At 47.2% G+C, this 16,026-nt stretch overlaps 1 protein-coding gene across 12 annotated transcripts in view; it reads right to left on the reverse strand.

Moving 5' to 3' along the window:
* Positions 1-16,026, reverse strand: part of ADGRB1 (adhesion G protein-coupled receptor B1) — a 290,959-nt gene that overhangs the window by 161,107 nt on the left and 113,826 nt on the right. For 9 of the 12 annotated variants that reach the window (XM_032681110.1, XM_032681148.1, XM_032681138.1 and 6 more), the window contains exon 3: positions 6,783-6,941. The exons of 2 other annotated variants lie outside the window; for them this stretch is intronic. In XM_032681110.1, coding sequence (XP_032537001.1) covers positions 6,783-6,941 — 159 coding nt within the window. Of the gene's footprint in view, positions 1-6,782; positions 6,942-10,813; positions 10,934-16,026 lie in introns of those variants that run through there. One more of the 12 variants, XM_032681199.1, reaches the window with a different exon arrangement.

The raw sequence follows: 16,026 nt of genomic DNA on the forward strand, positions 1-16,026 counted from the left end.
GAAAGCAGAGGAGGGAGAGGAATGATTCAGAGAGTCCCTGCCAGGAGCTTTATATTCAGCAGTTTGGATCATGGAAGAGTTTGTGAAATAGTATTATTTGCCATCACTGTTGCCTGAGAGCAGGACTTGAGGAATGAAGGAACTGGACACGCCGACTCCTCCAAACCTTCCCAGCACTGACTGGTTGCTGGCTGGAGGGGAGGGATGAGGCAGTCACCCCCCTGCCATCCTAAAGGGAAAGACACTGATAGTTGGGCATCAGGACCACAAACATCCTGGAATTTGCATACACCTTATTTTTATATGGCTTTTAACTGGAATAGAAAGGTCTCACATACTATGTTTTTTTAGCTAAAAATCATGGGACTTTCCTGTGCAAGATTCAATTTAAGAAAACCCCAACCTCTAACTAGTTTTCCAATACCCATTTTTTTGAGTTTGCTTTGGAGAGAACTTAAATTAGTCCCATATTTGGGACTTCTTACAAACCCTGCTCCATTCCCACCACCCATCCCTGGCTATACCCACCCACCTTCATCTGCTCTGATTTGCATCCTCTTCATGAAATCTCACAAACCACAAGTGCACACAAAATCTCCACGTGCAGCAAATCCCAGAGGCTTCCCACAGACTTGTTTAGGCTGGGAGGAGAAAGTGGGGCTGGGCATCAAGGAGGAGATGTGGAGCTTGGATGGCTGTGCCAGCTGCCCAGAGCAAGGAAGGTGACAAAGAAAATTTGGGACTGAGTGTCTCAGAAGCAGTCAGTGAGCATGGATGGATGGATGCACAGAGAGATAGGACACAGGACAGAAGGAAGGAAAGATAAAAGAGACACCCTGGCACCCTGAACCTCCTCTCACCATTTATTTGGGCCCCTTGTTACTGACATCTCCTAATGACTGAGCTCGATTCTGAAGGAGCAGAATGATTTCCCTTGCTCCCTGACAGATATGATGAGTCTGCAGTGCTATTTCTCATCCTAATTAAAGCCAATCAGGCCTAGTGGCTGAATGAATGACCCTTCCAGCTTGTCTCAAGCCTCCCCCAGCAAAAACAGCCTCCAGACCCATGTCAGGGTCGCTCCACTGCTGCAAGCAGCCTGTCTCCCCCTGGAAAAGGGGCTGCAGAAAAGCAAATCTGTCTCTAACCCCAAACATGGCTTAGATTTAAGCTGGACAGTTTCCTTGAGGAATAGCAAAAATCAACCCTGGTTCCAAAGAAAGCAGGGAGATGTCAGGTCCCTCGTGAACAAGGGGAAGTTGATGCAAGTGATGCTTTGCTGTGGGTTTTATGCACCTGAACTTTTTGGTGTGGAGGCCCAGAAACAAAGGCAGTGGGGAACTGGCTGGATTTCAGCAGCCTGTTTCCCACAGCAGGGTCAGTGGAGAGGAGTAATTCCAGGATCAAAGCAAGGCCTGGACTTGATTTACATCCCAGCTGCATAAATGCCATGAGGAAGGCACAGACAGCACCTTGCAACACAACTAAAGGGAAAAAATAGAGACTTCAAAGTTCTGTGGGCCAAGGTTTTAACATCCAAGCCTGTCTCACAAGAGCCACACACTCTGTGCTCATGCCCCAAACAGGAGAGGCAAAGCAAACAGCAGGATCATGAAAATTATCCAGGCAAGGTGGGATGGTGGGAATGAAAGGATGGACCAGAGCAAAGAGTGGAAAAGGATTATTAAAAAAAAACCCCAAACATTCAAATGGTGTGAATCAATCTCAATATAATAAAATTGAAAGGAAAGGTGGTGGTTGTGGAGTTTTTGGGGCCTCTGGCAGCTGCTAAAGAGTAAATTAGAGAAAGACAGAATCAGCAAGAACCCCTAAAAGCCAAGATCTTAGTGTATGTCAAAGAGGGTCATTTTGGAGGCCACTGGATATATGGTAATCACACCAACAATCACCCAAAGCATTTTGAACATCTGAGACTTATGAAAATGTCTCTGGGTGAGATCTGGGACCCTCAGATACGAAATGTCTGAACCATCATTGAAAGAGGGATCAGGGTGAAGTCTCTGCAGCAGCAGCAGGTATCTGTAGGATCTATAGGAAAAGGAGCTCTTCCAGTTTACAGTGAGTTCCAGCCTGGCCTGCAGGGAATGAAGATGCTCCTACACATGCCCAGGATATTCCAGCTTGGTGGCTGCAGCAAAAAAGACTATTTTTAATGGAAATCAGGGGTGGCAGAGACTGAGGCTCAGCCTTTGGAATGTCATGGGCAGTGTGCATTCCTTCACACCACTAACAGCCCCACAGCTGCAGGGCTTGATGCTGAACTTGCTGGGTGCTGGAAATCCAGCATGGAATGACAGGACTGTGCCAGTGTCACACCGATGGCAGGATGTGGTCACCCCTTCCCCAGCCGTGGGGAGATGCATCTGCCCAATCTGCATATTCATAAATGTCAGGGATGGGTTTGTGCTGCCTCTGCCAGATGGGATGGCAGGATTTCAGCTGGCTCCTCTTTGGATTCTCATTCCCCAGGAATAAGTGCAGGCTGCCCACATCCCTGATTGTTCACGGATTTCTCCAGCACTGCTGAGTTCTCACACCAGGGTCAGGCCTATGACATTCCCACTCTGGTTTGGATTTTGTCCATCCAGGATCTCTGAGCAGTCACACCTTCAGGAACCTGAAGGGCCATTTGCAGCCAAGAAGGGCTACTGGAGCACAGTGGGTGTCCCTTTCCATCCATAGTAGGAGGGCCTGGAAAACTCCTCTGCAAGCGCTTCCCACCACGCTTGGGTTGGCATTTTTTTCTTCCTTCTATAAAACAGCAATTCCTGGCCAAATCCAAGGGATGAAGGAAATCTCCCCTGTCTGTGCTTGAGATGAGAAGAGTCTTCTTTCAAGAAGTGTTTTCCAGCATGAAAGCATCAAAACAGGGCTCAGCAGTTTGTCTCCAAAGAGGATTTGGTGACAATTAACTGGAATTAACTCATTTATTGCAAAGGAATAAATCAGTCTGTGCTACCCCATTCTGTAGGTGTAGTCTCTGGTCCTTTGCTTCTAGCAAAGAAAAAATCAGAAGTGTTGTCCTTCAGATTGTGTCTCTCGAGCTGCCATAAAAAAAGGGTCTGCCTAAGCCAAGCTGCTGTTACCAGACAAAGTTCCCTTTCCAGGTTGGGATCAGCCTTCAATACAGTTTTTCCTCAGTGTTTCACATCTTTTGGGTTTTGCCCATTGAAAGCTTACCTGGCTCACTTGTCACTGGGCTTGGGGATGTGTCCCTGGGGAAATTTAGCCAGAAGAACATCCAGCAAGACACTCCAAAACATGAAAGAGCAGAGGTGGTGGTCAAAATGAGTGGAAAAACAGAAAGACCACATAAAAGTGGTGCCTGTGGAGTCGTTCAGCCACCCCTGTGCACTGATTTCAATCATTATGGCCTCCAGACAATATGTTCAGAGTCAACTCTAAGAACGAGGTGTCTGTGCCCATATTTTGGTGACACCTCTTGGGAACACTGAGAGCCACCATTTCCACTCCTGCAGAGAAGGACCTGCCGAAGATCCTTCTGGAAAAGGAAGGATGGCAGGACCTGGAGAAGGTCCACCTGGGGGAAGAGCTGAGTGACAAGAAAGACTAAATCCCTTTACAGTATTTTTCATGTCCAGGCAAAATAAAACAACCAATGAAACCCTCAAAGATCTTCCACAAAAGTTCATCTCAGTAGCTCCAGGGAGCTGAGTGTCAGCATTTCAAGTTATTTTCACTGAGAACCTACCCCAGATGCTGGAGATCCAAATAAACAGCTAAAGTTCTCTTGCTAATCATCCATCAGATTCTGAGACACTTTGGCAGAAGCAAGAAAAGGGGAAGTCAAAGAAAAGAGATGGTTTTGCCCTTGTTTTGAAGGTTATGGTGGTATCTGTGTTATTCTGACACAACTTGCTTGGTCAGCAGCTTCTCAGTGGACAAGTTTCAATTTATCTCCACAGCAAAGAGGAAAATATCAGAGTGTCAATCCCTGTTTTGTTTTGTCAGACCTTTTGGTCAAGGAAAAGAGTGGTTTTTTCCTACTAGAAAATTAAGATCTCAGCTACTCCACAATACCTGAGAAGCTACTCAGGCATTATTACAAGCTACTCAAATACTGAATAATTCAGGATAAAGTTCTTCTGACCAGTTCCTCTTTTTCTTTTTTTTTTTCCTTTTCCTTTGTTTTTCTTTCTTTTTAATTAAAACAAAATAAAACCTGTTTAAACTGCAATATATAGTGAACACTTAGGAAAATAACAGTTCCATTGAAAGAACAAAGTTTCTACTCATCCCTAACAAATCTATGAGCTAAAGTCAATATGAAAATAACAGTGACACATTTAAAACAGGATTTCTAATCTACTTTTAAATCCTCTTAGATTTTGGTGCAGATCAAAGCAAAGAGAAGGAAAAGATATGTGCAAAAAAAATTAGAAACCCTTCTTGGGTCAGAAATGCATCTCCTTGGGCAAAGGCAACAAGGGACAGGTTCACTGAGAGGTGAGTTCAGAGCCAAATGCACAGTTTTGGGAGGTATGAAGAGATACAGATTTGTTTTGAGGTAGACAGAGACCTCAAGATGTGCATGGACAAGTCTTCTTGAAAGGTTTGTTGCTCACATCTTCCCTCAAATTTTTTCCAACATGGAATTATCACAAGGGGGCTCAGCAGCTTGTCTCCAAAGAGGCTCTTGGGACAATTAATCAGAATTAACTTATTTATTTCAAAGGAATAAATCAGTTTTTGCTGCCCCACTCTGTGGGTGTGCTCTCTTTTCAAACTTGGGCTTTCCACTTAGCTCAAGATCCTTGCTTCCCAAATAATCTCAGCTGAACTCATCTCATTGTGATTTGGAGCAGGAGTTGACTGGGAATGTAATGGAAAGGGGAGAGGGAGACAATAGTGAAATAATTTATTGAATCAGAACCCGTCTGGGGTACAATCAGAGTTTGCTGCACCTGGGATTGGCTTTACTCAATGTTGTGCTCTCGAAAATGAGTGAGTAACTAGTGAGTAAATAAGGATTTATCCTTCACTGCTGTACTCTGTGCAATGAGTGCAAGGAGCTGGAAATCCAACCCACGCTTCCAGGCTCCATGGCTGTCCACCATCCCACTCCATCCTTCCTTGCCACCACAACCTCAGGAGAACTATCATGAAGAAGAGGCAAAGTTTCATCCCTGGGGAAGATCAAAAGAAGATGTTTTGCTCCTTGCTCAGTTATGGTGAATCTGGACCTGGAAAAGTGTTCATTCTGCCATGCCAAAGTCCAAGAAGGATGTGAAAGAATCCAACAAGGGATTGGAAGATGGTTAAGGATGAGGATGGGTGTCCTGCAAAGAGAATCTGGGGAGCTGGGTCCCCTCTAGTTTGTCCAGAACGTGAGGGGCTGTCTAAGGAGCTTTTCTGCCTGTTGCCCCTTGTGTCCCCACGTTCAAACAATGACCACCCCTGCAGATCTCCCTCTACCCACCCACAGTGCCATCTCCACCTTCTTCTGCTTCACACCATTGCCCACCAGGACTGGTGAGGCCCTTCCTCCAGCTCCATTCAGTCCCACAAGTGTCTTACAGGACCAGTTTCCATGTCCTTGCACTCCCACCCTCAATCCACAGCTCTGTTACAACGATAAAGTCACCAGCAAGTATGGAGGGACATGGATTAAATATCCCTTGTGTTGGGCAAACCTCAGAAGGAGATTAGCAACTGTGAGTCAAGAAGAGGAAATTCAGTATCCCAGGTTTCATTAGAAAAAAAAAAAAGGCTAATTGCAACATATTTTAAATTTATGGAAATGTTAAAATATGCATGAAATCATTTTAGCCCTTATTAGAGGAATATATTTATGTCCCTTTATTTGAACTTCCCCTTTATCAGGAGATACTTCCCAGCCTCTGAAGACAGTTGAACTTTCCCTAGTTATTTGACTAATCAGAGGAGTTGTTCAAACATTCTCCACCATGAATTTGAAATAAAAAGAAGGGAGTAATCATAATCAGCCATTTGCTTGCATTTGCTGAGCTGAGCTGAGTCTACTGTTGGTTTTTCCTCTTCATCCCCCTCCCAACTCAGCTTGTGGAAAAGAAGAACTGGAGATGAAAGTGCTGGAGCTTCCCCAGCTCGACCCATTGATATGTGACTGGTGTTGACAATCTGTCCCCTGTTCCCTGGAGAAGAGGACCTGGAAGGAGGGTTCATTACAGGAGGAGGGCGGAGCATCCACCGAAGCCTTTGCCTCACTCAGTCCCTGCGTTTTGTCTCTCTAATGGCCAGATCTTTCTCCACAACTTGGCACCGTGGGTTTCATTTTGTAAAAGGGAGGGACAGGATCACTGCCCTTGAACTAAACCAAAAAGAAGCAAAAAAGAAGAAAAAAGAAGCAAAAGAGAAGCTCTCTCAGCTTCCTGCTTTAACTATATGAGAGAGAGACTCCAACTGAAAGCAATACCTTTAGGGATGGATATTTTGCCAGCGGTGGCAGATTTACCACCAGCACACGAAAACCTGATGCAAGCCTGCTTTTTGGTTCCTATGGATTAACCCCTAGTTTTTGGTCTGAAAGCCTGGATCTGCAGGCGTGTGTGTTGGACAATGTGTGCATGCAAGGCAGGCAGGGCAGGGCAGGGCCATGCACAGCCTCACCCACATGCTCCCCTGGGACTCCTGCTCCAACACGACCCTTCAGCAGCTTCCTGGTGCCTCTGGAGCGTCCCCGAATTATTTATAGGGACAAGGCCAAGCTCCTCCTCCTGGGCAGGGAGAGGAACATGCGAAGGGAACATGCCTGCACTTACTATTGCACGCCTTCCTATTGCACAGCCGACCCTCCTCCAGGACTCCCTCGCAGCCGAGGCCCTCCTTGGGAAGGGGTTTGCAGGAGCGCATGCGGGTCTGGAGGCCTCCCCCGCAGTCCTTGGTGCAGTCGCCCCAAGCCGACCACGAGTTCCAACCACCTGGGCAAAATCCAGAAAAGCCCCGTCAGCTTCAGTGAGGAGGACGAGGCGACACCGGCCTGGCAGAGCCTGCGATGCACCCACTGCCAAGCCCCAAAGCTCGGGTGTCCTTGAAAGTGGTAGGACTTGGCACCACGGAGTAGCCCAGAAAGTCACAGAGTCACAGAATCAACTGGGTTGGAAAAGACCTCTGAGATCATCCAGTCCGACCTGTGACCCAACCCCACCTTGTCTAAGTGCCATGTCCAGGCCGTGCTTCAACACCCCCAGGGGCAGTGACTCCACCACCTCCCTGGGCAGCCCATTCCAAGGTCTGATCACTGTCTCTGGAAAGAACTTCTTCCCAATGTCCAACCTAAACCTCCTCTGGCACAGCTCAGGGCTGTACCCTCTTGTCCTATGGCTGGTTCCTGGGAGAAGAGACTGATACCCACCTGAAAGTCAAGACATAAGAGATGAATTGAGAAGCATTGCCTTTGTATTGACTTCTCTTCAATTATTCCCTATTTCTGTTGCCAGATTTCAAGAAGCATTTGGATAACACTCTCAGGCATGTAATGGGATTCTTGGGGCTGCCCTGGAATTCAGTGATCCTTATGGGTCACTTTCAACTCAGGATATTCTGTGATTCTATGATTTAACTAGTCCTGCTCTTCCTGTGGCAAAGAGGTCCCTTCTCACAAGACCTTCTGCCTATTTTGTGTCCTGTTGTCTTCTAACCCCAGACGACATGAGCAGAAACCACTTCAGGATGCAAATCAAGCATCAGTGAGGTTGTGTCTCCTTCCTCTTTCCCCCAACAAACACTGTGCGAAGACCAGGGAGCTGGGAAGGGATAAGGGTGGGAGTTCTACGACCCAAGGCCACTCCTTTTCCCCACAGTGCAGACGAGCCACAGAGAGGCACCACTCCTGAGGACAGCTTTGGTAGGGGAATGATTCTGCCCTCCAGCACCCTTGCAGAACCCATGGGGAGCAACCTGTGAGCACCATGAGATGAAGATGGTTTTTAGGCTTCCCCTCGCAGCCATGCTCAGTGCTGGTGTCAGCAACACTCAGCTTTTTCCCCCTTGTCCCACCAGCTACCTCCCTGACAGGTGATGGATCCACCAAACTCCTGCTGCAGGGATGATCCTGCCACTGGCAGAAGGGAAATTCTGAGCCTCTGCAGCTTCTCCCTCTGCAGCTTCTCCACCCTGCATCTTCCCAGCTTGTTGCCAGGAACAAGCAGCCCTGGTGGAATGTCCATAAATGTTGATGGCAGGGTGGACCGTGAAGACCATCTGAGCCTGGCTTGTCTCCCACAGTTAAAACACCTGCAGGGAGCCAAGCAAAGCTGAGTTTTGGGTTGTAAAAAGTCAGCAGGGGATCATCCAGGCCCGCCAGGTGACGGATAAGCTGTCACATCCCTCAGTGGTCTGTTCACTCCTAGTGGCCTGTGTGCAGCAAGCTAAAATCTGCTAAAATAAGCCTCAGCTGCCTGGCTGTTCTGCTCCATCGTGTGCCCACCTCATGGGGAGGAGCAGAGGTGGCCCTTCATCCCAGAGGTGGCCACTTTCCTATGGCTGTTTTTCCTGCTGTGAATTCTCTCATTACCCACAGCTACGCTTGGAGATGCCTCGGGTCCAGGAAATTCAGCTGTGTGCTGTGCCCAGGCACAGAGAAAGATAATGAGCTAAAGATGCAGTTTTTTGAAAGCAGGAAACACTGGGTAAAAGACAAATGCTGCTTTTAAAAATTAAAACGAAATAAAGCCCCTTTTTCTTTCCTTGCCAAGAGCCAGAGAATTCAGAGATGCAGATGATCCTCTCGAGCTGACTCAGCCCCCCTCTATTGCTATTTCTGAGGCAGTGGAGATCGTGGCTGCGCTCTGAACTGCTCCTGACACACACTAGGCAGGACACCAGCCTTCTCTGGAAAAACAAGCCCAACTAGATGCCAAATCAGAATACAGGGACATTATCAGCACCCCCTTGCTCAGGGATGGGACAATATTCATCCACCTGCACAGCGTAAAACCACGAGTTCACACTCTGCTACCACCATGCTTTGACTTTTCCTCCCAAGACAGAGTGAAAATAAACACATGCTCAGCAACATTCACACTGGTGATGGTCATGGAAGCTGCTCAGGTACTTAATAATGAGAATAACATGGGAGAATGGAGCAGGATGGAAATGCAGGGGAGTGAACCTGCCAGCCAGGAGCTCAGAGATCCTGGCAGCAGCATGAGGATGGAGTTGTTATTGGCACACAACAAATATTTGACCTTGAAGAAGATTGTCTTTCCCTCAGAAGTCACTTTCTGTGCTGGTTCTTTTTCAGAACAGCATTGGGAAAACAGGCTTGTCTCTCCTCTTTCCTGCTGGGGCACAGATTGTGTTTCAGTTACAGGAGAAGCCATTGGCATAATGGGAGGTATCCTGATGCCTGGCTTGAGTGATCAGTAGGATATCTGCAACCAGACACCTTTAGCAGATAACCAACACTTTGCTTGCCCTTTTCAGGATGTCTTTCTTTACTCTCACTCTCTTGCAGATTAGGGTTAGGTTTAGGCAGAAAGCACCTCCACACAAGCCTTAGGTGGGGTTAGGATTTATTTCCCTGGGATGCTTTTTTGAGACAAAATGTCTAATTGCTCCAGTGTCTTCAGAAGTTATTTTATGTTGTGTTTGTAAGTAAAATACACACTGGTTACCCAGATTCACTGGATGTCGTGGTGTCACCAGTTTGATGATGGGTTATTCAAACAGGTCTGCATTTCAGGATAGAAACCATTATGATGACATTGACCCCCTCAAATATATAGAAATAGGTACTGCCTGGTCTCACTACGGGAAAGAGTGAGGGACAGTGCAGGTGCCAGTCTTTGACTTCTTAATTCATGGTTGGAAGGGACCTTAAAGATCATCCTGTTCCAACCCCCTGCCATCGGCAGGGACACCTTCCACTAGCCCAGGTTGCTCCAAGCTCCATGAAGCCTGGCCTTGGACACTTCCAGGGATGGGGCATCTGCAGCTTCTGTTGGCAACCTGTGCCAGGGCCTCACCACCCTCACAATCAAGAATTTCTTCCTAATATCTAATCTAAACCTACTCTGTTTCAGTTTGAAGCCATACTCCCTTGTCCTGTCACTCTATGCTCTTCTCCAAAGTCTCTCTCCATCTTTTTTGTAGCCCCCTTCAGGTACTGGAAGGCCACAATTATGTCACCTCAAAGCCTTCTCTTCTCCAGGATGAACGATCCCAACTCTCCCAGCCTTTCCTCCCAGCAGAGCTGCTCCATCCCTCTGATCACCTTGGTGCCTCCCCTGGCCTTGCTCCAACAGCTCCACGTGCTTCCTGTGCTGGGGATCCTAGAGCTGGATCAGCACTACAGGGGGGGTCTCACCAGAGCAGAGTAAAGGGGGTAGCTCTTACTCTGCTTATCCTCAGCAGTGGGAGAACCAGTCAAAACAAGATAAAAACCATCATGATCTCAAAACTTTAACTGGAATGAGATCTCTTTATGAGGTTGAGCACAGATAACTTCCTTCCTCTCCTTATTCCTCGGTTTCCATCCCATTTGTGAGTACTAAAGAGAAGTTAGAGAAGTACCAGAGCACTTCCTAAATCAACACAGGCATTTACAGCCAAGACAAAGGTATTCCCCACTTTATGGAGCAGTCCTTTTTTATCATCAGGTTGTACCATGGTCCTGACAAACTAAATGCTGCATGTTATTTATCCTGTTTATTGGCTGTCAGATAAACCTTTTGAAATCTTCCTTCTTTTCCTGGGTCTAGTCATTCACTGTTTCAGATGATTTGTCTTTTTTAGTGGAGCTGTAAACAAGTGGTTAAGGGTCTATTATATGAAGTTATTTCCATCCTACCTTTCAGGGGGGAAAATGCTGTACCATGAGTACAACACTGGGCTCTTCTGCCCACTATGAAAGGATCTGACTGGTGGAAAAGGGTGGCTGGATAACAAGGTAGTCACTGAGGGAGCTGGGAGAGTTCAGCCTGGAGACATGGAGGGTGAAGGGAGACCTTTTCACTCCCTGAAATGAGGTTGTAGCCAGATGGGGGTCAGTCTCTTCTCCCAAGTAACAAGTGACAAGATGACAGGACATGGCCTGAAGTTGTGCCAAGGTGAGCTTTAGATTATATATCAGGAAAAATTTCTTCACTGAAAGGGTTGTCAAGCATTGGAACAGGCTGCCAAGGGAAGTGGTGGAGTCACAATCCCTGGAAGTGTTCAAAAAACTTGTGGGTATGGCACTTAAGGACATGGTTTAGTGGTGAACATGGGGGTGGTGCTGTGTTGACAGTTGGACTTGGTGACCTTAGAGGGCTTTTCCAACCTTAAGGATTCTATGATTCCATGAAGGGAACGATCTGCAGTGGCTGTGGAGCAGCTGAGCTCCACAACCCACAGGTACTTTCAGCCCAGTGCAGATGCTGCAGAAGAGACACAAGCAGGGTGTGGTCACTGCAGTGGTTGCAGTGACCCCGTCACTCAGTTCATCCCTCAGCCTCTGTTTGTTGAGCTGACACAACCCTCATGGACTTCCCACCTCCCAGGAAACTCATCCCCCCTTGTTCACCACACAACTCCCTGCTCTGCCCCTTCTTACATTTCAAGCACGGGCGGGGAGGAGACCTTTCTGGTGCAGGCAATCAAATAACCCACATGAAACACAGCACAGACTCGCACTGAAGTTAATGGGACCCTTTGCAGACAAGTCCCTTCTGCCCCTGGAGGTTCTTGTTTCATCAGCTCTCCACCAACTGCTGCACCCCGCTGATCGATGCGGGTTGAGTTGCCATCTGTCCTTAATCCAGAAATAATGAGTCTGCTGCAACTGCTCTATAAAGGGTTTTGCTTTTCAGAGGCACTGACTCCTCTGAAGGTCACACAACCAACCCTTTCCCACTTAGGGAAGTTTTACTCAGCTCCAGCCTCGCAGGTCCACAGGCTCCTCTCGCTTTGCCCTTTGTTCCCTTTAACAGGAGTGGCTCTGGCTCATGCCTCCAGCTCCAGAGGTTCCCATCACAACCAACAGCTGTCACCTCGATCCCACAGCGAGCTTTAACTTGTGGTTTTGATTTTTGGAGAACAGTCCTGGCTTCTGGCAGCAGTTTTTCAAAGCTGCTGTTGCACCTGAGGCTTGTGGGACTGACTCGAGAGCCACGGAGACTGTCATCCAGGGAGGCCTTTAATCCAGTTTCTAAAGAGTTTTTTGATCCTCTCAGTCAGTTCTTATCATGATCACCTACTAAAACAAATTAGTTTTCATGCAAGGCTGACCCAATGCATTTTAATTCTCCAGTTAAATGGAAAAGACTTCAATAGGGTCGGAATCAACCAGCAAGTTCATTTTTGGCATTTCTTGCTCTGAATCCTAAGCAGAGAGGCCAAAAGAAGAGGTCTTTCCTCCTACAAATTAACTGAGAGGGCTCCACCTACACACCTCATCCAAACACCCCTGATCTTTGGGAAGATTTGCATCCCGATCCGGAGTTTATCTTTGCAGCTGACAGCTGCAGTGTGTCTCAGATGCCAGTCAGTCAATCATGCCTTTTAATTTAACAGCAATGCCTTAAATTAGATGGCAGTGACAACAGCAAAAACTAAGGAATCAACACAAAACAATCAATGGAGCAAAAGGGGCTTTGCTGACACGCTCCATCCGTCTCTGATTTTGGATTTTTCGGATTTAGCCTCCCACTGACCCCAGCTGAAGATATGTCTTGTTGGCAGCTCTCTCCAGCTCGACAGGTCAGGGCATTTTGTGTCAGAAAAACATGCCCGAGCTCCAAAAAAATCACCACAGTTCTGTGTGCTACCACTGGGAATATTTGTAGTGGAATTTATATCACAGTATCTGAGGGTCTGAGAATCATCTCAGTTAACAAATGAGTGAAAAAAAAAATGTTATATCTTATGCAAACAGGGGAAAGGACACAGAAAGGAGATTGAGAGTGAGGTTGTCTTATACCATCAGAAACTTAAATTTGTTATGCAGTGGGGGAAGTGAGAGAGCTGCTCCTTTATCACTTTCCTTCCTACTGTGCTGGAAAAGAGCAAGTCCAGAAGGGGCTATCTTGCAGACAGCCTTCTATTACACAAACCCATGATCTTTCCCTGGAGAGTCACACATTCCCTTTGTTACTTCTGTGAAAAAAAGGAGGAAAACCATCCAGGAGGATGTCCTCTCCTCATGCCCCATGTGTGGAAAGTCTCTGGCAGCAACCGTGAGTTGCTCCAGTGGCTCATTCTCTGCCCTTTCCTAAATAAATCCCATGTAACACTTTGCTGGTTTGCAGCTTTTGCACATTAATATAAAAACTAACCCCCCACATCCACTAAAAAGCAAAATCATTCATGACAAGGGCATAAAGTGATAGGGGGAGTGGTTTTAAGCTGAAGGAGGGTAGATTTAGATTAAATATTATGAGGAAATCCTTCCTTGTGAGGGTGGTGAGGCCCTGGCACAGGTTACCCAGAGGAGCTGTGGCTGCCCCATCCCTGGAAGTGTCCAAGGCCAGGTTGGAGGGGGCTTTGAGCAACCTGGTCTAGTGGGAGGTGTCCCTGCCCATGGCAGGGGGCTGGAACTGGGTGATTTTAAGGTCCCTCCCAATCCAAACCATTCCATGATTGTTTGACTCTCCTCCACGGAAAGGAGATGGGTGAGGGTGGAAAAATTATAAACATGCCTTAACAGCTCATGAGTGACCGGGAGAAGGTAACCAGGGACTGGCTGTTCATTATCTTTTCCGATACTGGGAAGGGAGGGGTGTCAGATGAAAGCAGCAGGAGGCAGGTGCAGAACCAACCAAGGACATAATTCACAGACATGGAGCGATGTCAAACTGTGCGATGCCTGTCACGGCATGAAAAGGTACCAAAGTTTCTACAAACACAAAATGTAACCAGGGAAATGCATGAGAGACAAACCCACCAAATGCTAATACATGAAAACCTAGCAGCTCTTGCTCAGAAATCTCAGAGCTGCAAGTTGCTGAATCGCAGAATCATTAAGGTTGGAACAGACCTTCAGGATCATCAAGTCCAACCTTTGGCTGATTCCCACCTTGTCAACCAGACCAGAGCACTGAGTACTCTGGTCCAGTCATTCCTTGAACACTTCCAGAGTTTGTGAATCCATCACCACAGTCATGGACAGTCCATTCCAGTGCTTGACAACTCTTTCAGTAAAGAAATTCATCCTTATGTCCAACATGAGTCTTGCTGGCACAGCTGAAGGCCATGTCCTCTTGTCCTGTCACTGGCTGTCTGGGAGAAGATACCAACCCCCACCTGTCTAAAACCTCCTTTCAGGCTGGCTGGATGTTGTATATTTGCCTTGTTCTGCTGTTTTCCCTTGGTAGCCACTCCTAGTGAGAGGATATTGGGCCAAAACCACCCTGATCTGACCGACAAGTTGGTTTCTGGTGCTTTCCAAGTTGCTTGGCCTCTTCCTACCTTAAATTTATTACTATGAATCTCCTTCATGGAGAAGTGCTCAGAACACAGCCAGCTCAAAGTCAAGCCAGCGTTGCCCATCACCATTCCAAAATCTGCTCAGGCCACTCACTTCTGTGCACCCAAATAAGTGATGTGATCTTTCAAACCTGACGAGTGGCCAAAGCTGTCACTGATTTCCACAGCATCCACAAGTCTCTGCAAATAAAGGCAACGAGGACCGATTTGGACAAATATTTAGGACCAGTTTCAATCTCCCCCTGCTCTGAAAATCACTTAAGGAAGATGGAAATGAGGCCAGTGTGCAGCTTTCAAGGAAATCCAGCATGAAGCCGTGCTTATTACAAATGAAACACTAGGGATAAAGAGAGATTATTTATGTGGAAATAGTGGGGGAGGTGGGCAGGGAAATGAGAAAGGGAATGTTTAGTCTGCAGCAGGAGATCAAATAAAACCGTGGAAGAATCTTGCCATAAGAAAGCCGTAGAGGCCTAATCACTTAACTTATTTCAAAGCAGAGCAGGCAAAATATCAGAGAGCAGACTTGAGAGGAGGAAGCCAGCACGCACCACCGGGGAGGAATGAAGTGCTTCCCCGCCCTCACGCTCTCTGATGCTGCATAAATCACACCAGAGCTGAGCTCACACACTGTTTGCTTCTCCAGGTTGCTGCAGACCCCGGTGCAAAGCACAGAGGGGACATATCAGCACAGACACGTGTGTGTCTCTGCACCTCGAGAAATACGTGATCACATTAAAATCGGAGTGTGCAGCCCAAGCTGATTGAAACCTTTCCTGATCTGAGTGTCACTCTATATTTTCGTAAAAGCTCGTTCGAAAAAAAAAATCAAAGAAGGGCATTTGTGAAATTTGCTTTCATGTCATTAAAAGATGTTTGGATGTGGCACTTGGGGACGTGGTTTAGCAGTGGCTTTGGCAGTGCTGGGTTAATGGTTGGACTCGATGATCTTAGAGGTCTTTCCCAACCTAAACGATTCAACGATTCCATGTTCCGCCTTCCCTGGCTTGAAAAGCCTCAGTTTTCACCCATAAAACACTTGCAGAGCGCTGCATAAACCCATAAATGCCGTGAAATGTTGTAACACGCAGAGCTTTGCGAGCCCCATGCAACTTCATCTTGTTTCCTGAACAGCCTTTCCAGCTGAAGGGTTTCTATGGCCCCCAAGACCACAGTTTCTCAATTCTCCACGAGCTACAGCACATTTCTCATCACAGGAGCACTGCCAGGCAGGGCTGTGCTGTTACTGTGAACTGGGGAGGGGTTGTAAAGCTGGAAGTCTCGCCTGCAGTATCTCCACACAGCACTGATAGAAGTTAAATTTTCTTAAGGTAAGCATATTACAGCAGGACGTGGAGAAAATCACACAGGAGGACAAGCCAGGAGTCAAGTGTCCCCTCTCAGAGCAGTTCTACCAAGGAGATGCTGCTCTGCAAACCCTGATTTGTGGCTCCCAGCAGTCCTGGCTCCAACAACTGCTCCCAAGACAGAGCCAGAAACACAAACTCCGTGACAACACTGAGACGGCCACCCTGGCACTTCCTAAACCAAACATTTAGTGATGTTTTGACACACAGAGCCAAACCCTCCTCACACAGA

This window comes from Chiroxiphia lanceolata, chromosome 1 (genome assembly GCF_009829145.1).
Source record: "Chiroxiphia lanceolata isolate bChiLan1 chromosome 1, bChiLan1.pri, whole genome shotgun sequence".
NCBI classification, from domain to species: Eukaryota; Metazoa; Chordata; class Aves; order Passeriformes; family Pipridae; genus Chiroxiphia; species Chiroxiphia lanceolata.